Below are 20,984 nucleotides of genomic sequence, written 5' to 3'. Positions count from 1 at the left end.
ATCGGAACTTGATTGCCTACCCTGTAATGTAATCCTGCACCCACTCATTATTCCCCTTCCAAATTCTATTTTCTGTCAGATACCTACAGATGTACTAATGCTTGTAACCATTTAACGTATAATGGCAGTCAAGGCTAGTATTATGAAATATTTTGCTGTAAGGACCACTTTGTTTAGAAGTCTTACTTTCTCCTCTTCCCTCTCTCACTTCTGTGAATGTTGCGGCAGGCCCCTTCCAATATGCAGACCACTATGGGGCCCAGCGGCTCGTGGACTGTATGAGGAAGTATGAAGATGTCTATGGGAGCCAATTCACACCGTGCCAGTTGCTACTTGACCATGCCAAGGACTCAAGCAAGAAATTTCACAAGAGAACTGCCTAAATAGGCATCTGCTAACCTAAAGGAAAAGGGGAAGAGCTGCAAGAGATCTTTGAATTGGAGGGCTGTGGATTTTAACTCTTTAAGTGCCTTAGCTGTTCAGGCACTACTTCTCCCTGATCCACACCTTATCAGGCTGAATGTTGACCTCATTATCACGAGAAAGAATGGGGAGGTTTCTGCTCAAAGTATGGTACTTTTCAGTCCCACTGTCAGGAACTACTCATGAGAAAGCAGATGTAGCTTGCAGAGAATTCGTAAGAATAAACCCTAGTGTATTGTTCTGTACATAATCTTGTCATTCATTCAGGGTTAAAACTGCTGCTAAAATGTTGGATGGGTGAAACAAAGTTCAACAGAGGCTGAAACCTCTGAGGGATTCTGTGCTGTGATAAGCTTAGTTTATCAAGGGTCATTTGAAAATCTCCAGAGCAATCTGGAGAGCCTACCACGGGTCTCCAATAATTCTGAGAATCCAAGGATTTGCAGGATGGGGTCAGGATCTTGCCAGTACTAGAGATTATGAAGTTTTGCATACAGTTGCTCTGCTATATCCCAAGCAAAACACAAAGACAGTACATAAGATGTGCACAAAATATATACAATCTAGGTTGGGGGTGAGGAGGCCATCCTTGCTCATGATACAGCATTACTGAAGAAAGTTAAAAAAAGATTGGGGGAGGGATTGCTAAGAGCTCCAAAGGTATGTATCCAAACTAGGACAATTGGCATTACAATCCAAAAGTAATTCCATGTATGGAAATAAACATTTACTTAGTCAAAATACTGAAATAGATGAAGGCATCTTTCTGCAGTCAGATGCTTTTCATAAAACAAATAAATTACAGCCTTCAAGGGATGGTGATTTAGCAGACTTTGGCTTATTTTGTATGTTGCTGGTGAGGAGGATTAAAAATTAAGCCGATCCTTTCAGTGCCAGTTGCTGGGGAACATAAGCGGGAGTGCAATCTCATGTCTTGAAAGCTTCCTTGAGGCAAGAAGTGTGAGAACAGACACTTAGACAAGAGAGGCCCTTAATCTGATGCAGCATGATTGCTTTGGTTTGGTTTCTTCCCATCTGTGTTGAAACTAGCTGATTCTCTAGTTGATATTCCATAACAGATACTCGGTTTCTTTCTGAACAACACATTCTAGGCACACATTTATTTTTAAATTTTATTTTTAAATAAATGTTTATTTGATTATTGCAGTACTAAAAGTAGAAACAAATGCTTTGAGGTCCTCTAGGCTTGAATCAGATAGCCCCATTCTCCACTAAAAACAATTGTGAAAGTAAGTTGTGGTCATCCTAGGAAACAGGCAGTTGCTGCTGAAGTGTGGAAATCTCAAGAGAGTAGTAGGCAGGCAACAACAGAACTGAACTGCCAGGAGAAAGGAGGAAGATTAGTAAAATACCTAGAGATTTACAGGATGGGTTTTTAAAGAAAACTACCAACCATGTATATGTTGTACTAAGGTGCAGTTAAGAATAACTGCCACCCAAAAGATCACACAGGCATCTGGTTAAGTGTAGTAGGAACAAATTACTTGAAACTGTCAGTGGGTGCTACAGAATTTCTGCATAGGCAAAAGAGTAGGCTACCCAAATATTCCTAAATTGCATGCATCCACAATTTTAGTGCAGAAACATGAAATTTAAGCAGCACACAATTGTGAAGGTTTTAGCCCTTACAGCAGTGCAAAGGTGCTTAAAAAGTTCAAGTGCTCAGGAAGGTGGTCTTATGCAGTTTCAGTGTTGTGTGTAAAAACAGCAGAATCATCAAGCTTTTACTACACTGCAGCCCTTTGAATTGCAGATGGATGTGCACCGCTGCCAGGGTGCACACTGATCTTGCACAATTAGCACTTCTAGACTACCCTAAAACCCTTCTTTTGAGCTCATTTATTTTCTACATGCAGGATGCTTTCCCCATAGGGGAGCATTGAAATTAGCCTGCACGTGAAAGCAGGCCTCTAAGCAAAGCTGTAAAATATAAATTGACACTTTACACTGACATTTTAATCTAGACTCCAGATTAAGGATCAGGGTTTCTAGGGCAGAGATTGCCTGGTGGGATTTATCTGAACATCTTTCAGCTATCAAATATAGTATTGCCTCCATTTCTTTCTGAAGGTTTAAGTACAAAACCTTGTTAGGGCAGTTGGGAAAAAGTCTGCAGACATGCTCCCTCTATTTTTTGTGTCCCATAAGTCACTGCCATTACTTTTCCTTCTATTTCAAGGGTCCTGCTCAAATTGATCACCCTCAGACAGTCAGAAGGATGCATACTCATTACCTGTTTCTTACTTCTACGAAATATTCAAAACTAATGCTATGTGAAACAAACAGAAGATGAACAGGAATGTTACCATGGTAGAAGTAGGCAGCTTTGCTCTGGTGATTCTGGGGCTTGGCCAGAAAGCCCCTTCTCACACATTGGCTATGCTGCTTTCCTTCTCTTCCACACTATCGACAGAAGAATTATGTAAGGCAATAACTCTCCTTGCTAATCTTGGCACAAAGACAATCAATAGTAACCTACCGTAAAGCCCCATTCATGTGCAATGGTTGAGGCTTCTGGCCTGCTCTGATTTCTACTTTGCCCATTTCCACAAAAGGAAACTTGTAAGCTCCTGCCAATTCCTTGTGTTGATATGTGGTTAAAACTACCATAATCACAATCCTATGTTGCTCTTGGGTTCATGTCCTCCTGCTACCATTTTTCATGTATAGATACATGCTTTGGCCTCTTTCCTAGTTTTACACTTAAGGAACAGCCTGAATCTAACCCCTGCAATCCACAGAGAAAATTTCCCTCACCAATCTAGATCTTGGGCCTCCAGCCCTTGATGAACTGCATTATTTTTTTGACTTGAAGTTTAGTGAGGTGAAAGTCCTCACATAGGATCTCCTCAGTGAGTTGCACAAAGATGCTACCATCAATGCGTTCCCGGGCAAAGAAGCTGACCACATCCTCGGAGAGGCCGATGAAGCGCAGGCACCTAGACACCTCCTCGAGTGATAGCGCTGATAAGTCACCAGGGGGCTGCCAGGGTGAACCATCCCCATTGAGACGGGCAGGAGGTGCCTCAATGACCCCCTGAGCCAGATAAAGGTGGGTGACACCACCTTCAGTGCCATGAACAATGGTGGATGACAAAGGGGCTACTGACGTCCGAATGACAATATTTTCAGCCGTGTCAAAGGGTTTTGATGAGAGAGGTGGTGGCGCAGGGCTATAGTGCAACTCCCCCTCTGGGGAGGAAGTGCCCTCAAAGGGGTCAAAAGTGTCTGTGGAAGAGGCAGTTGTCTTCTGCCAATCAAGAGATTCCAACCAATCTGAGGAGCCAGAGGAAGCTGGACTGGAAGAATATGCTGGATTGGAAAAGGGGTTGAGAGCACCAAAGGGAGCAAAGCGTTTCTGCGGAGGGGGAGGTTTCAGGCGAGGGCAGCTGTGGTAGCTCTTGATGGCAGTGGCATCACTGTTCCCCAGCAATGGAATGGATCTCCCAGTGGCCACACCTGAGCCCAGGTCGTTATATGGCCAAGGGTCAGACCAGGAAGACACTTGAGCAGGTGGGGGCTGAGACGGCAACTGCGTTTGAGGGCTGGCCAGTTGTCGGCTAGTGGACTCCCCAGCTTTGCAGTCACTCCATGTGCAGGGATAGCAGTACAGGGAGTAGGAATCCGGGGATGGGGAGCAGCTACCACTTCGTGGCCTTGACCTGGCAGGCAAAGAAAACAAACACTCAGTATCAGAGCTAGTTCAAATGAAATGGGATTTGGAGCTCCCTAATCATAAGTTTAGAGCAGATGAATGTCTTTAAAACCATAGTGGACAAATCCAGCAACATCTAACCATACTGGGCACCCCACCCTGAGTTTTGCCAATGCATTGTTCCAACTTCTGTAATGTGAAAAATCTTGTGCCCACTGCCCAAAGTCATCCTTGCCTGACAAGGATTTTTTCTGAGACCTACAGAAAGTTCAAAGTGCCACAGCCATGGGAAAGAAAGCTCAACATTTTTTTTTACAAACATTTTTGGAGGATCCAAACATAATAGTTCAAAACAATAGGGAGGCATGGATCCTTTTATCAAAGCCACGCCTTTCTTCCACAATAAGATCCTTTGGTTTATGTGCTTGATGCTGTTATTTTTAATTACGCTTTCTACAATTTGCCTAGAAATTAGGACATTTACTTAGAAAGCAAAGAACCAGCAAGCAGCCACACTTGGGCTCATTTAAAAGAAAAGTGTTAGTTACACTGTGTCATTAACTCTCAGAATTAAAGATCTCATTCATTCTTTCCTGTGTAAGTATGGAAATGTGTTTTTTTCCTTTTTTTTCCTTTTTTGCATAAAACATTAACAGCTAGCTTAATTTTCTAGTATCTGGGTAGGAAGACACTGTGCCTCCTTTTTTACAACCTGAGAGTGCCTCTGATAAAGATCAACCAACAAGAAAAGATCTACCCATTTGGTATTTCCTTGCACCAATTCTTGCTCTTGTCCTCAGCATGCTTGCACATCCCCTGAATCTAGCAGTAGTAAATGCACAGCTGACCTACACAGATAATTCAGTGACAAGAAGGAAGATAGTTCAAAGCCTCTGGATACCAGCCCACGAGACTGTACTTTAGGATTAGTTCATAATAAGACTGAAGGAAGGATGATAAAGCAAGTGCCTTTAAGCATATACAGTACTGTATTCTCCCCACAATCATCTTCCCAACTGAGTTCCTACAAGGAAGGCTGTATCTCGCAACTCCCTCTGTAGAAGCTATCCCAGTACCATCACTCACATGTCATGAAGTCCAGATGAGTAGTATGAGAGGCTGGCGCTGGGTGACACAGCTGTTTGGACCTTGGGGAATCGCACAGGCATTGGAGGGCTGGAGGTGGCTGATGTGTGGGCACCACGTGGTGGCACAGGGGGAGCAACAAGGAGGCGACATTCCTCTCTCACCTACAAAAAGATTGGCGAATAAGATTGTCATTTGCTGGGTGATGGACCAAATACAACCCAAAGTATTTTCTCAAGTAGACTGATCAAACTTGCCCATACAGACTGAAGAGGAATTTTCAAAGTCTTCAAGCAGAGCTGTAGAACACTTTAGAAACTGGATGTTCCCAAACCTGGTTTTTCCAAGATCACTTGAAAAGATAGAGGTGATGTTCCTGCTAATTATCCCCTGCTTTTTTTTTCTCAAGTTGGATTTACTTCTGATTTTAACAAAGTAGAATGGAATGACAATTACAGGATGTAATTTAACCAAGACATATGAAGTTATTTACTTAGGAAAAAACTGAAAAAAAAATTGAGAAAGACTTTGGAAGGTCAGAAGGCTGAATTGTGGCCCTTGCCCACCATTCCATATTACGTCAACGTGGAGGATAGATAACAGTGCCCTGTCAAAACTGGCATCTTCACTGGCCTTAAGATCCAATCTGTAATGCTTCAGAAATGCTACCAGATTAGACTGTGTGTGTGTTCTACAGAGAGCTAGAACAATTTTTTTTTTAAATAAAGGCTGTTAAAGTAGAAAATGCCCATGTAGAATGTCTGCAAATCTTGGTGGAGAGGGGTTGGTGAGATGATAATGCAAGATAATAGTCATCTTAATACAACATGCAAAACACTGAGAAAAAACTGGATAAGCAACCATGGTGAGGATCAATTCATCAAGTGCAATTAAAATAGAATATCAATTACCTAGAGAGATGGCAGGCTCTCCTTCACTGGTTGTGTTGAAGCAGAAGCTATACGGCCATTTGTTGATGATATTTTAATTTATATATTTGCACTGAGCAATAGGTTGGATTCAGTGGTCTAAATAACCTTTCCTAAGTCTCTATATATCCAGGGAGTGGTGTATTTCAGATATGAGAAAGGGAAGCAAAAAACATAGGGAGAACAAAAGATTCATTAAAATGGAAGTCAGAAATTACACATTACAGAAATGGGAAGTCAAGCTATAAAACCATTATTTTCAATATAAAATTATGAGATATGAGGGACTTTCCCAAAGAGCACATAGTTTTATAGCAGCCAGTCAGTTTTTACAGTGGCAGAACCATCAAAGAGCCATTTTGAAGGTAAGTAAATGAAGGTCTGTGGTTGCAAGCGGCTGCTGAAGCAAACAAGTCCCGAAGTTGCAAGGCTAAGAAAAGAAAGGATCAGACTCCACCATATTTATTTATTAATGGGCTGTAGTGATATTGTTGAATGAGATCTGTACCACAGGTAAGCAAAAGCTCTGTGAGCCTTGAAAACTGCAAAAACCTTCAGACAGTTTGTATAGTAAGATCTCTCAGCTGATATCCACCAGCTTTGAACAATCCATATTGTGACTCCCACCTGTCTTGAGAGGCATCAATGGTGATGGTTTAAGGTAGAAATGGAATTTTCCCCAGAGAGAACTTCAATCTCTGAGAGTCTGTTCCAGAACTAAAGACAGTGAAGAGTCAGTTATGGATGGGACTCATCTGTAATCCAACAAATACAACCAATGGGGTTGAGCAGTTATGGGTAGAGTCTGGACCTGTTAAAATCAGAAGCCATGCTATACAGAGAGACTTGAGAGAGACCCAGGGAAGATTTGTCTTTGTTGGCCATCACCATCACCTCTAGTCTATTTGGTAGACTCCCTTGCTAAGGATGAGAAAGATAGGAGACAAAAGAAAGTTCACCATGATATTGAGTTAATCAAAGATGAACTTGGATCACAAAAAGAAAAAAGAGAAAGCAGGATATTAATAATAGAGACGTTTTATTATTTACATTTATCTGCCCCCCTACTCAACACACAACTCTATGTCAAGTTCTTTTCTACTTGTTTATGGTACTGTCCATATGTATATTTCAGCTCTCTGCAGAAGTATCTGTCCTTTGTGTTTTTGTGGTCCAAAATGACAGGACTTGGAGACATCAACCTGATATAGGCAGGTGCATCTCATCCATTGATAGAGGCATTCAGATAATCCAGTAACTCAAGGGACAGTGGCTGCACCTGTACTGGCATGGTCATATACAGTTGGACCACCATCAGCAAACAAATTGAGACAGGGAAGAAACAAGCAAGCAACCATCAAGGAGGAAACTACACCACCATTAAGAGTGGCAGGGCAAGCTACTGTATACAAACAGCCAGAAAACCCCACTCTCCCTCACACTGATGATGTTACCTAGCCTGGCAATGAAACAAGAAAGCAACCAAGCTCAGAGAGTTCTGTATTTCTACAACATTACCTCCAGGACCAGCAATGTCATTAAAGACCAACAACCAACAGATTGATCAGTACACCAAGTATATTCTCAATATGTATCTCTTTGGCTCAAAGATATAGGTCCTCATAATCTGTCCTAAGAGGGGCAGATTATGGAGGATAAGGCAGAGTTTTTCAACATCTTTTCCAAACACACTTCAACACACAGATAGAGCAAAATAATTCAGATTTTAGTTAACTCAATAAAAATATGAACAAAATTGCCTTATACTAAATGGAGAAGGGCTGGACCAGATAGGCATTTTAAGCCAAAGCTGCACATTAGTAAACACACACACACACACACACACACACACACACAGCTGCCATTGAACAAGAAAGTTCCATGACAAGTTCCATCTTCCTACTTTAACATTTAGTTCAGTTTGCAATACTCACTCTGATGTGTATTTTTCCATCCAGAAAGAGCTAATTATGTGAAAAGAAACTGCATTTCCAAATATTCTGGGAAAAACTAATTATTACTGAGGGAAAAAACAACTGACTTTTTCATTTTTAGTAGCAACCAACCAATTTCTTTGAAAGTGTAGATACACCATAAACATAAATATATACATTTTCACACATTTTATAAACTCACTCTAAGAGTGCACATATTAATGTGTCCAAAATATCACCATCTATATACAATAATGAGGTATAAGCAGGCATAGGGAAAACTGTAAGAATTGAAGAAGTTAGAAAAAGGGAAAAATAAATTAAAGCCACACCAATGCTGAAGACTAAGCACATTCAGTAGTTATGGAATGCTGATTCATTACTAGGGAAGTTGATAAATATGGGGTGAGTCAATGAAATAAAGTTCCTAGAAAATGGCAGAGCTGGAAAATGCATTGTACACTAGAACATTTTAAAGCAGATCCCATTCCTTTATTACAGAATCATCAACATTAACCCAAATGTCTTGCAAGGACAGCAAAAATCCCATTGTGATTCTCAGTGCTTCTATACAATTTTCCTGAGTAATTCACATGGGCAGCATTTAAAGACTTAGGAAATTCAGGTTTCCCAGCAAATAATCAACTCGGGTGAGAGACCAGACGAAGACCACATCCAGTGATCAATGCCATTGGTTTTCCTTATCTTTATAATCCACTTATCCTTTTGAAATCCTACCATTCCAATGGAAAGCCATTATAATACACTGAGAGATCACTGGCTTCAATGGCAATACCTAAGATTTATTTATTTATTTCTCAAATTTGTGTTACCGCCCATCTCCCTCCAAAGACGGACTCTGAGCGGTTTACAATATATTGTACTGGTTCATTCCTTAGAAGCTGATTGGGCCAATATCACTTGAGGTTATTCTATCTGCTTTCTACAAACCCTTTGAAAAATAATTACTGTGGTATTTGAAAAAAATAAAAAATGGTCAAAATTCCTACTTCTGTCCCACACTGGATTTCTGCATATTCCTGGGGAATCCTATCCATCTGAAGTTACAGCTGTGCTTGCAGAATAGCAAGTAGTTTTCAGGACTGACTTGTAATAATATGTAAAGTGGTTAAGGAGGTGGACTAGGACCAAGGAGACCCAAGTATAAGTCCACCATCAGCCATGAAAGTTCACTGGGTGACCTTGGGACAGGCACTCAGTCGCAGTTCAGCCTATGTCACAGGGTAGTTCTTGTGGAGAAAAAAACTAGAAAACAGAATACTAGGTATGCCACTTTGACCTCCTGAAGAAAGCCGAGTTACAGATCTAACAAATAGCTTGGTTAATTTTACAGTTAAACTATGTGCACTGTGAAGAAATACTGTTCTATCCTGAATTTTCCACTGTTCAGCTGTCTAAATTATCTCAGGGTTCTAGGGTTATGGCACTGTCATGAGTAAGGATGGCGAGCAGGGGGCTCCCATCCAGACTGTCAAGCGCATGCGTAGCACTGATGAATTGTTCAGCCATTCAAAGAGACACAGATCGGGACCGCCTTAACCCTTGGGGGTTATATGTCTGGGTTTTCCCCACGCTTCTTCAGTTTGTTAGGATTCCTGTTAAGTACTAGCAATAAATATTAGAGACCAGTTCCTTGTCTCAGTGTGTTTCCTGGTTGTTAGGACATCAATCCTAACAAACTCCTACTCCCATCGAAAGAGGGAGGAGCAAGCAATTAAGGAGATACGTTTAGAAATGTCTTCAGAAAACCAAGAAATGCGGCTCGCCATCCTTACTCATGACAGGCACAGTGGGAAAAACTTCTCCCAGTCTTCACTTTTTACAACATCAGAATGCCTTGTTCAAACATTCACTACATTAAAATGCACTTAATATTGTAATTTTTCTTTATAGAGGAAGTGCTCAAACTTTTTAATGTGTGCAATGACAAAAATTGTTCACAATGTTCCAAATGTGGTTACACCACACATTTTTATAAAGGAATCATTATATTTCTTTTCCAGTTCATTTTCTAGTACTCCTCAGTATGGAAGGTTTAATGTTCCTATCATATGACCTATCTACATCGCTACATGCAGACTCTGTCCTAATAAGCAAAATTCCCTTTTAAGTATATTTCCCTTCTCTGGATGACAACAACATCCTTTGAAATTTAGTTCAGGTTAAACAATAAGACACACGTTCATTTTTGAGTGCCTTGCCCTGGGGGGCAGTTCCCATCTTCTACTAGATGAGTCTCTTACCGCTTCAGATTTGGGTGGGACTGGGGGAGGAGCATCTGGATTAAGGTCCTCCTGCAGCAGGCCTCGGTGGCATGGTGAACCCAGAGGTGAGGAGATGCTACCAAAAGAGATAAGATCACGCTGACCCTTGTTGGCATTCTCCAGTCCGAGAGCAGTGCTGCTGGATTCAGAATAATTCTCTGGGTTTTGATTAGTCCACAGTTCTTCATACGGGAGCTCTTGAGTCCGGAATGTGGGTTCTACCCAATCAGGTGTCATGTATTCGCGCTCAGAGTCCGATGTATCAGTCATAAGACCAGAGGGCTCTTGGCGGGAGGGGAGAAACAACCTCGGGGTCCTCCCTCCTTGGGCTGAGTCCTGGCAACTGCTCTCAGAGGCAGCATATAAGCAAAGCGAGAGGCGCTGGAAGGACTGGGCCAATTCATCACGGGCATAGCCCTGCAGACAGAGTCGTACATGGCGGGGGCTGGCACACTCTTCTGAGAAGTCCGGCTTGGCCTCTCGCACAGCCTTGGAATATTCATTGGGATCGAAGCATTCCTGGCAGAGGGCAGCAGTTTCTCGTAACAACTTCTCCAGTTGGGGGTCTCCACCTCCACGCAACATCCCCTCCGGCAGCAAAAAACGGGGCATATCTGTGAGCAGGAGGAAGTGGAAGGGTGCCACCTCATCCTTGCGGAGAATGCAGCACAACACCACCGTCTTGGAGATGATGCTCACCAGCTTGTAACAGTGGCCCTCCCGGATGGCATGCAGGTCATAGGGGTTACGGGGTGGCCGGCTGGGCACAATCACATTGACAGGCAGCCGCACCTTCTCAATGATACTGCGAATTGTATGCTCCCCCTCCTGCATTTGCAGCTCCAGTGGTGAGCGAGTGCTGAAGCGTCCTTTGCACTGGAAGGGCAAGCTGAGACTTTCATTAGTCCGATGGTTCATACAGATCAGGCAAGGCATCTTGCCCTTCAACGGCTTGCCACCACCCCCACTGTTGCTGCTGCTGCTGTTGCCACTACCACCATTCCCACCACCAGTGCCAGGGACACCTGCTTTGCCCAACTTCCTCAGCAATGTATTGAAACGCGACTTTTCTTTTGCAGCTTTTGCACACAGAATCTCTGCCTGGCCCATAAGCGTTAATTCATCTCCTGCATGCAGCGTGAAATTGTATACTTCGCTGTCTTCACTGAACTCGCCCGACACAACCTGAAAGAAGCCAGTTGGTGAGGGAAAATGGAGAAATAAGAGGCTGAACAAGGAGAATTCTACAACAGACATGGAGAGCAAGGAAAGAGGGGGCTTTGGTAAGGGGGATTCTGGGATACAAAAGCTACTGCTTTGCTCTGCCACAATATGAGCCATGTGGGAAAAGCTAGAAGGTGGATTTATCTGATTCTGTGTGTCTGTGTACGGAGAAGGAAGTACCACAGGCCATCATTTGGGGCTGCTGGACTTCATCCCACTCAGGGGGTCTTGGGTTGTGTCCATCTGATCAAAAAGGGAAAGCAGAATAGGGGCCTCTTTGACACAGATGATTAGAAAGACGTTTAAGAGATGGACACCTGGATGGCCAACTGAGAGAGATGCCAGACTGCGTGGGTGTGAGAAGTCAAATTCCAGTAAATTATCTAATTTGAGTTACTTAAAAGCCATCTGTTGGTTTCCACAAACTAGATAATTGAATCGGCTTTAAGATCAAGGCTGTCACCACTTGAAAAGGAAACACGCCTATGTGTCTCTGTTCTGCAGAAACTATTTTCCATTTCATCTGTCAAATGAAGTTCTAAGATGTTAACTTTCACAAATTCAGTGCAATCCCCTATACATGTTTTCCCAGAAGAAAATCCCACTCTGTTCAATGGGAATTACCCCTATGTGTGATTTGGATTGTAGTCCTAGAGGAAATGACACTTTTCGAAATGTTCTGTTTACTGTTTTCTTACTGAAGTTTTCAACCTTTGCTTTTCCTGAAAATCAAGCCCTGTCTAAACTTAGAATGCATCTGATCCTATTTGTTATTATTGTTGTGGTTTTCAGTAAAGTGCATTACATTTTCTTCCCAGAGTGTGTTTAGCTTTGTGGTGGGAAAGGTGTCTCTATTTATTCCTAGAGCTCATTCATGGTCTTATAGCAACCTAACTGGAGAGGCAGATATCCAAGTTGAACTAGAAACCCCGAGGCAATGAATGAACATAAAGCTTAAATGCCCTCCTCCCTGATTTTCCAAATCTTATCTTCACCCCAGATTCAAAATGCAATTGATAAAACTAGGGAATACACATTAATGTTTATATTCATTCTGAGCAGATTCCTAAATACATGTTTAAAAGACCATTAAGATATTCAAAAATACAGAAGAGCCTAGTAGTTGGATCAGATTAAAAGAGGTCCAGCCAGGTCAGCAACCCATCTCTCTCCCAGTGGCTAACCAGTTGCCTCTGGGAAGCCCAAAAGCAAAGCAGCCTTCAGACTTTGAGGCCAATTTACACTGGAAAGTGAGCTATATTCTGCTTTGAATTCCTTATATCTCCGCTATCTAATTTCTCAGTTTAGCAATGATTATTGCATAAAAGATCTGTGAGCATTCAAAACATTTATATACTCTATCAGATATGAAATAGTCAATTATATTGCAAGCCACATTTTGGGTAAGCAGATTTGATTGCAGGTTTGCAAAGGTTCTTTTAATTTGCTTTGCTATAGCTTAGCTCTTCATTAACCAAGCAGAACAAAACAACTGTCAAGAAATTAGATATCAAACCTAACAGAAAGACTTTGACCTGTGGGGCAAAAAGAACATTCCCACTCCCCTCTTTCCCACCTATGCTTTTGGCTGCTGACATAGCCACCATGCTAAAGGACAACTAACCTTTACACTGAAGGTGATGGCCTCCATGACGAACACACGGTCTGGAAAGATGCTAGCCACTTCCTCCACACTGTTGAAGTACTGCACAGGCTCACGGACATCCCTGTCCTGATCCAGCAGCTTAAATTTCCCTGCAGGATTGGAACCCAAAACATGCTAGTTTAGTTAGTAGTTGGGCTTGTTAAGGGATTGTTTTCTCTGTGCAAGCCTGATAGGCCACTGAATTAAGAGGCTGGCAGAGAATGAGAAGGGAAGACTCTGGAAGACCTAGTGCTATGCCTACTGGGCCTAATCACCTAGCCAATTAATATCTCTAATAATGGCCATCTAGAAACACTAGGGAAGCTTATAAGCACGGTTTAATGAACTTTTTTTTCCTTATCATCAGAGGTATTCTTCTCCTTAATGCAGAGTCTGTTTTTAAAAATTATAGCTAGCAGTCATTGGGAGATTTGTTCCCATACAGTTCTCTATTTTTATTTTTTAAAGCAGAAAAATAGAAAACCATTGGAGTTGGGAGGCTAATACGTTGAAATAAAATAAATAAATAAATAAATAAATAAAGATGAGCCCTGAGTGGCTGGAACTGACAAAGGATCTATTTAGATTGCATCCTTTTTCCAAGCATGGTTAACCAGATGGCTTTAAGGAAGCCCACAAATAAGTATGAAAATAATCAATAGCTCTCTCCCACTTTGCTGTCAACTAGAATGTAAGAGGCAGAGTGCTTCTGAACCTAGAATTCCATATAGCCACTATCACAAAGAGTCAATTATCTATTTTTCCTTCAGGAATCTAACCAATCCCCTTTCAGAGCCATCTTTGTTCCTGGCTACTAACAGGTCCTATTGCTGTACATTCTGTACACTAACTGTACTGTATCTTTGTAAAGAGAGACTTTTTTTCCTTGTCCTAAATCTACATTCCAGTGTAAATAAGAGGTGAGGAAAAAAATTGTATTGATGTACTCTGCACCAAACATAATTTTATAAACCTCTATAATTTCCTCCCCATCTCATTTGTCATTTTTCTAAGCCATCATCATCATCTAAGCCTATCCAGTGCCAGGCACATTTTCCATGCAGAAAAAAAGTCCAACCTGGAAAATATCTATGTGCCAACAGTAAAATTGTTATCTAAATATATGTAGAAAGCATTTCTTCCTTTTCTAAGTCATAAGCTATCACAACCTAGAATTAGAACTTTCCTATTTATAGATCAAAGTACATGATCTTTGAACTTTGAATATTGGGGCCTGGACTTGCGGCAGTGTGAATTAAATGGGATGAAGATATATAAGCCCTTGTAGGAGCAAGAATTTGTAGCTGGGTGGAGCATTAGCCCTGTGTAAGAGAAAGCTTCCCTTCAGAGCACAAAATATCTGCAGGATGTACATGTAATTTATTAATAAAAGTAATTCATAATCTGTTATACTTTTTGCTGAAGCTCTTGTCCTTTATCTGGGTTGTCCTCTATAATGTCTATTTTATTATACTGTGTTGCATTCCTATTCCTCCTGAAGGACCTCAGAGCTGCCTGTAACTGCCTTAGTTACCTTTCAGCAGCAACAGATCCCTTGAAATGCAAAGGGTATTGCTGTCCTAACTTGTGCCTAGGATTCAGTTGCCATCATTTGCCCAGCAACTTCTCTGTCTCCAGCAAACAAGGAAGCCAAACAGATGGAGACACATCTCATAGAAGTAGAAGTTAATGATGGGAGCTGCTGGTGATGATGGTGAGGGAGAGAGAGGCAGGGTGTCAGGGCTGTCCCCAGGTCCCCAGATCAGTCAGAGATAGTGTGAGCCTCATTTTTTTTTCCCAAGGAAAAGGCAATATGGGAACAAGCTGTAGCAATTGTGGGCCGGGGTGGGGGCATCAATGCACCAGCTGGAAGAGTAACAAAGGCATACAATGGATGGAGATGAGTAACCATGGTATCTCTGCCTCTTCACACTCTCACTATCTGAGCTACAGACATAACAGCCAAGTGGTTACAATAAGTTGGTGCTTTAATGAGGTTCACTTTCCTTGTGCATTTATATGTATATTGACTATTATTGGCCCAGAGGGAGATGACTTCTTGATGTCTTTTGTCAGAACAAACAGCTGGGATAGGATGGATAGGAGGTTGCAACATTTTGCTAGAAAATACATTCATAACAAAACTAATGCTGCCAAGTTCTTATTAGTAATGGTCATTTAAAAATACACCACACATACACACACAATGATTTCAACTGCAGGGAACGCACTGGCCTTTTCTAGAGTATTCTTCTGTACTATTCCAGTTGTGTAGAAGAAGAAAGAAGAGCCATGCATGCTCAGACCTACTCCCATTTTAGCTGTTTGAGAGAAGGAATTTGGAAGAGGGAAATCTGTTTTATTTATTGAATATCACTCCTATGATTTGGAACTCTAATTGCATATGGTTCAAAATCACAAGCAGCTCAGAGAAGCTCCCTTTTCAAAATTTCCTCCTCAATGTGTGGATAGCAAAGAATGTAGCCACAGGTGAAGAAAAATGCCTAAATGGGGATTTTGTGAAATCCAAGGAGATAATCCACTGAGTTTTGAAACTAAAATGGTTATGAGCAGTTTAGCAGTTTATTATGGAGTGCATGGACATGGAAGCATCAAGTTTTTACTAAACTTATTTGATTATCTTGCTTTCATAACTCTATGAAATAAGAAACTAGGAAACAGTGTTCTTATTCAGTCTGGTGCATCTTACTGAAGCTACAACTTTTTCCCTGAAATTCACACACTAATGGAGGAACTAGCATGAGTCAAGATCTTCTCAGTTCAGATGACTACTCCGAGCTTCACTGGCTGACTGGTGCAATCAGCCCCCTACCTAGTAGTATCTGCAGCAAATTATGATGATGCCAAAATGATGACAAGCATCATGACATCATCACACAAATGCCACCATTTCGTACTTGCATCCTGACATTTGATCCAAGCATATAATTTGTATCATCACATACCTTTCATCATTTGCTTCCTTGACTCCCCTGAGGACACCCATGTACTTACCCCACCTTGCAATAATGAAACAATATAAAGTATACTTAATAAGATACAATTATTGAAATAATGTGCATGAATTGTTTGAACATTTATAGAAATGCCACACATTATTGTCTTTATCGTATTTTCCTTCCAAAAAGCCATAGATGCAGATGCTTTGCACATCTTTATTTCATATCACTTGGAATGACAATGTTGGAAGGTTATATTTAAGTCACTGTGTCCACGCTCTTGCTCTTCACAAGAACCCAGCCTCTGCTTGTCCTCTAGATAGTTTGCTGTCTATGGAAATACCCTCACTGTTAGGAAACGTTTCCATATATTCAACTGTAATCTGCCATCCTGTAATTTAAATCCATTACTAAATGTCCCACCTTCTGAGATGATAAACAGGTCTTGGCCTTTTTCTGATGGCATTCTTCAGGCACTGGGAGAGTGCTTAACTCCCACCCTTAATCTGAAATATCCCCATCCTCTTCCCCCCATCCCCCAATTTGCAATCTTCAGTTATCTGGGAATCTCAATTTCACTCAACAGCATACAGTAAAAGATTGCAGGACTTTTTGTCAGTGCAGTTTAAACATCCTGCCTTCAAACACAATAGAAATGTGTTAAGTAAGGTCAGAATGGTGTTAGACTAGACTGCAAGGAGACCTGGGGTCAAATCCCAATCCAGTCATGAAGCTCACTTAGCTGGCCATTTATTATCTGCTATCCTAAATTAACTAACAGGCTTGTTGTGCAGATAAAGATGGGGGCAGAAATAATGCTTCATACCCTCCAATTGTCAAGAAAAGAGCATGATTTAGAAAATCAGTTCTTAGCACACCCAAAAGCTTATAAATGCTTTCAGAGGTGTTTTATTGTTGCCAAAAGCAGACTCAGACCTAAGGTTGCTTAATCATACTAACTGAAGCCTCCATGAGTTAGTTATTTAAACAAACATCTTGAGCAAAAATAGCTCTGAGAGATCCTAACTCATTTCAGTGGAGACGGAATCAGTTGGTTTTCCAAGACAGCCCAAGAAATATGGTTTGGGTATACACACTGTTGCCTAGAGACAATATGTTCTCTGATATGAAAAGTCTTAGTGATGTCTTCTTTCTCCTAAATAGCACGGGCTACTTACATCGTGTCTCCACTCACAAGGAATGACATTCCCTGTTTTTAAGCAGCTCCTGTTCATTTTGACAAGATTTGAATCTCTTACTCAGTTGGCAAGCCTACTGGGTCAGATCTTCCTCATTTCTACCATTCTTAATAGCAACCAACAATTCTGGCAAGCTAATCCTTTCCCTTGCATACAGTTGCACATTTATCAAAAGCAGTGGTTTCACAATGGAATGAAGTGTGCATTTTGCTCTCCTTGCAAGCTGAAACTGGAACCATCTGCTCTGGTTTTTTATGAATGGGGCCAACAAAACAGGTTAACACACTTACTCTTCTTTTCCTGTCCCATCTGTCTCCCCAAGGAGCAGCAATTAACCGCTCCTGCCCACTTGCCTCTCATTATTTATTCATTCTTACACATCATTACCAAAGATGGGAGGCACTTAAGAGTCTCATTAAGGGCCAGAGATGATGTCAGCTCTGTTAATTCCCATCTCCAGCCACTCCTTCCTAGTGTACCATCTGTGCAGCACCTCCCCAGTGCTCCCAGCATGGTGCCAGCATCTCCCTTTCCCCTCTCTGATCTCCTACATCAGGCACCAACCTCCTGTAAACCATGCCATGACTTCATTTTGTGTTCACCTTCACCACATTTTCTGAGGCAGGTCACTGATACTTCTATGCCTCTAGAATTTAGACGAGAGGGAGTAAACATTAGCATGTCCAGGACCATAGTGCCCAAGAATTTGACTAAAGATGTCTTGCAACCCAACCTAGACTAAGAGTGGGGAATACGTGATACTACTAACATAAAATCCAACCATTGGTTGGAGCAGTTGGGAGTTGCAGTTCAACATTTGGAGGGCCACAGATTCCTCACTCGAAGTATAGACCAAGAGGCCTGAGCACGTTAGAAACTAGACAAGGAAGAAACTGGCAAAAATAAGGCCATAAATCAAAACTGACAGAAGGCAAACCAGGCCCACTACAGCCATTTGGAGAAGCAGATTCTCCCAGTCAAGCAGGGAGACTTCCTTCCCTTTCTGAGAAGCAAAAGGAGTGGCAACAGGATAGATTGGTATGTTTTAGAGCACCAGTGCAATGGAGAAAATCTAGTCTATACAATATGGATCTCCATTCCCATGACAAAATTTCATACAAGATACAAAAATAGCACCCATCCACTAGAACAGTAGCTTTTGTTGCAGCAAAGTTAATATTTTGTTTTCCTCCCTTGAACTCACTAATTACAAGTCTGACTTCCTGTTCTGTTCTATTTCTTATGAAGTGTCTAGCCTGAGATATGGTTGATTCCACACAGCTGATCCTTCTCCATTTGCTTCATAAGCTGCATCTGCTCCTTTCACTCTATAATAGCAGGGAATTATTTCATCCCCTGAAAGCCTATCAGGAGATACTGGTAGAAGGTGACAATGTAGAGTTCACTGAGCCATAAATGGCACCCACTCTGCCTCAGCCAACACACCATATGGCTCCTTTGCCAACAATGGCTCACACTGAGTGTAAATCTCACTGTGTGTGTATTTACTTAAAAAGACTACACCCCAAAACACAGACAGAAAAAGATGAAACCTCTACAGTACTATCACACAGGTTATACAGTAGTCAAGCACAAGCTCTTGTTATATTCTAGTAGAAGGAGATCTTAGAAACCTGCCTATTCTTTTTCCCCATTATAAGAAAGATTAAAAACTGTATCACTGTTACACTTTGAATGGGAACCTCATGAGATCCTATCTGATGAGACATCTACATGCAGTAAAACTTTGAGAGGAACTGGGATGTGTCAAACTGGCAGGAAAAAAGAAAAAAGGATTGCTTGCTTTGAACATAACACTCATCCTTATAAGCAGCTAAGCACAACTTCAAAAGTCTATTCCAACAATCTTACACATTTATCACATTAAGGTAACACCCAGTTCCATCATGCCGTTTTGCCTTGGAGGGCAAATGACAAGCAATGCCTCTAATCTGTAGATAATATAAAGCCCCTGGATTGGTCAGGGCTGCTCTCATATTTCTTTTGAAATTTCCTGGCTCAGACTTTTGCTTACTCAACAATGCAGGAATTTCTGCTAACCTGTACCCCAAAGCTCTATTTCTTTTAGGCCCAGATCATAAACAGCAGCCCAAACCTTCTCTTATCCATCTCTCCCAACTGTCAAACTTCATTTTATAAGCTTGTGAGGCAGGGATCTATATTTTTCCCTCTATAGGTTATCACCCCAAACAATGAGATGGATGCATCAAGGTTTCAGAGAAGGTACATCCCAGCTGATCAGAAGGAAAGTAAAAAAGAAATTAACCTAACTAAGGACATTCAAGAAGTCAAGACAGCTCATCAGAGTATCTGTATTAAAATCTAGGAGTGTGCTGCCTAACCCTCTTCCACTGCATTCTCGCCATTCTGTTACCTGGATACTGGAGGGGGATGTCAATCTTGGGGCCAATGACATAATGCCCTTCCTCCAAGCTGTGGGCCGTCACTGTAGTCCACTGACGACAGGAGTGGATGAGGAGCACATCTTGATCACTGACCCCCTCTACATACTCCCCTGTGACAGAAATGAGAAAAGGCATGAGGATGCTAAGCATTCACCCAAATTATTTTTTAGATGCTGTGCCCCGACCCCGAGGGATTGAGATGACAATAAAGGAGAGAAGATTCTGGTAAGATTACTTTGATCAGAATTCTGGAAGCTGTCCTGGAAGCTGCTGCAAGATGAAAAAAGGCATCAAGAGTTTGACTAAAATGAAAGCCTGCTCCCACAGACTCTCACATTAATGGGATAAATCCCCAGTTGACCTTTACAAGAGTCAGGCATGGAGCCCTTCTGCATAAAGGTCCAATTATATGACCTGCAGGCACCTGGCTATTCAAATCAATCAACTTCTCCATCCTGCCAATATCTGCAAACCCTTCTTTGAATCATTACTGGCAATGTAGCAATGCAACAGAGATATCTCAGGAGTCATCATCTGTAATATCCTGAGCAATGCAAACTCCTCTGTTTGCAGGACTGTCCTTTTAGGCATATGTCAATCTCACTAAGCCCCTTCTTTCCTAACCTGGAAATGTTGGGCCTAATTGGTTTTGTTCGCTGAAAATAAAGCACCAGGGTGGAGAAGGCTAGAGAAAGAATGCATCAGGATCAAATACACATTTCATTGAACATGGCAGCCGTCCCTTGAAATGCCATCTCAGGAATCATGCAGGAAATGAGAAGCTGGAAGACTTTGCTAAAGCTCTCACATCTTCCCTCAGGCCCAGCACACCCGAGATGCCAGTTCCAAGAATGGAGCTCATCCTTCTCTTCCTCTCCCAGCCAAATGCAACAGAGCAGCAGGCCTGTGCTGCCGAGAGAGATAGGTTGCCCCGGAAACAACCCTTTGTTTGTGCTCAATGGCCAGAGCTGCAGGCCCAAAGCCCTGCTTGGAACAGCCACTTTGTACTGATGCTGAATCTGGGCCTGCAATGGAGAATTCTGGCCAGATGGTGGCAGGCAAAGGGACAAACATTTATTTTAAGCAGGTCCAACAGCAGGCCACAGTGACGCATCTTGAGAGAAAGTTGGGCCTATGTGGGTCACCTTTGTCAAGAGGCCTCCTCCTCCTCCTCCTCCTCCTCCTTGCCCTCCTTCA

The 20,984-nt window shown here is 41.9% G+C and overlaps 2 protein-coding genes across 2 annotated transcripts in view; one reads left to right on the top strand and one right to left on the bottom strand.

The window, feature by feature from the left end:
• HADHA (hydroxyacyl-CoA dehydrogenase trifunctional multienzyme complex subunit alpha) overlaps positions 1-673 on the top strand; it is a 33,857-nt gene extending 33,184 nt beyond the window's left edge. The window contains exon 20 of the mRNA XM_063300230.1: positions 229-673. Within this exon, the coding sequence (XP_063156300.1) occupies positions 229-383 (155 nt within the window). The 3' untranslated portion in view covers positions 384-673. The remainder of the gene's footprint in view (positions 1-228) is intronic.
• A 1,152-nt stretch (positions 674-1,825) lies between these two features.
• GAREM2 (GRB2 associated regulator of MAPK1 subtype 2) lies at positions 1,826-20,098 on the bottom strand. Its single transcript, XM_063300219.1, has 5 exons — positions 19,757-20,098; positions 13,182-13,312; positions 10,313-11,518; positions 5,186-5,349; positions 1,826-4,106 (listed from the first exon to the last, which is right to left on the bottom strand). The coding sequence occupies exons 1-5, from the start codon at positions 19,935-19,937 to the stop codon at positions 3,206-3,208; spliced, it is 2,583 nt and encodes an 860-aa protein (XP_063156289.1). The 5' UTR covers positions 19,938-20,098; the 3' UTR covers positions 1,826-3,205.
• Positions 20,099-20,984: the final 886 nt, after the last annotated feature.

This window comes from Candoia aspera, chromosome 1 (genome assembly GCF_035149785.1).
Source record: "Candoia aspera isolate rCanAsp1 chromosome 1, rCanAsp1.hap2, whole genome shotgun sequence".
Classification (NCBI taxonomy): Eukaryota; Metazoa; Chordata; class Lepidosauria; order Squamata; family Boidae; genus Candoia; species Candoia aspera.
This window is presented reverse-complemented; position numbering and strand designations above follow the sequence as displayed.

Coding starts and splice junctions, on each gene's coding strand:
- GAREM2 (XM_063300219.1), bottom strand. CDS start 19,937: ATGCTTAGCATCCTCATGCCTTTTCTCATTTCTGTCACAGGGGAGTAT. Junction 11,519..13,181: donor CCATCACCTTCAGTGTAAAG/GTTAGTTGTCCT, acceptor GGCTTCTTTCAG/GTTGTGTCGGGCGAGTTCAG. Junction 4,107..5,185: donor TCATCTGGACTTCATGACAT/GTGAGTGATGGT, acceptor TTTGCCTGCCAG/GTCAAGGCCACGAAGTGGTA.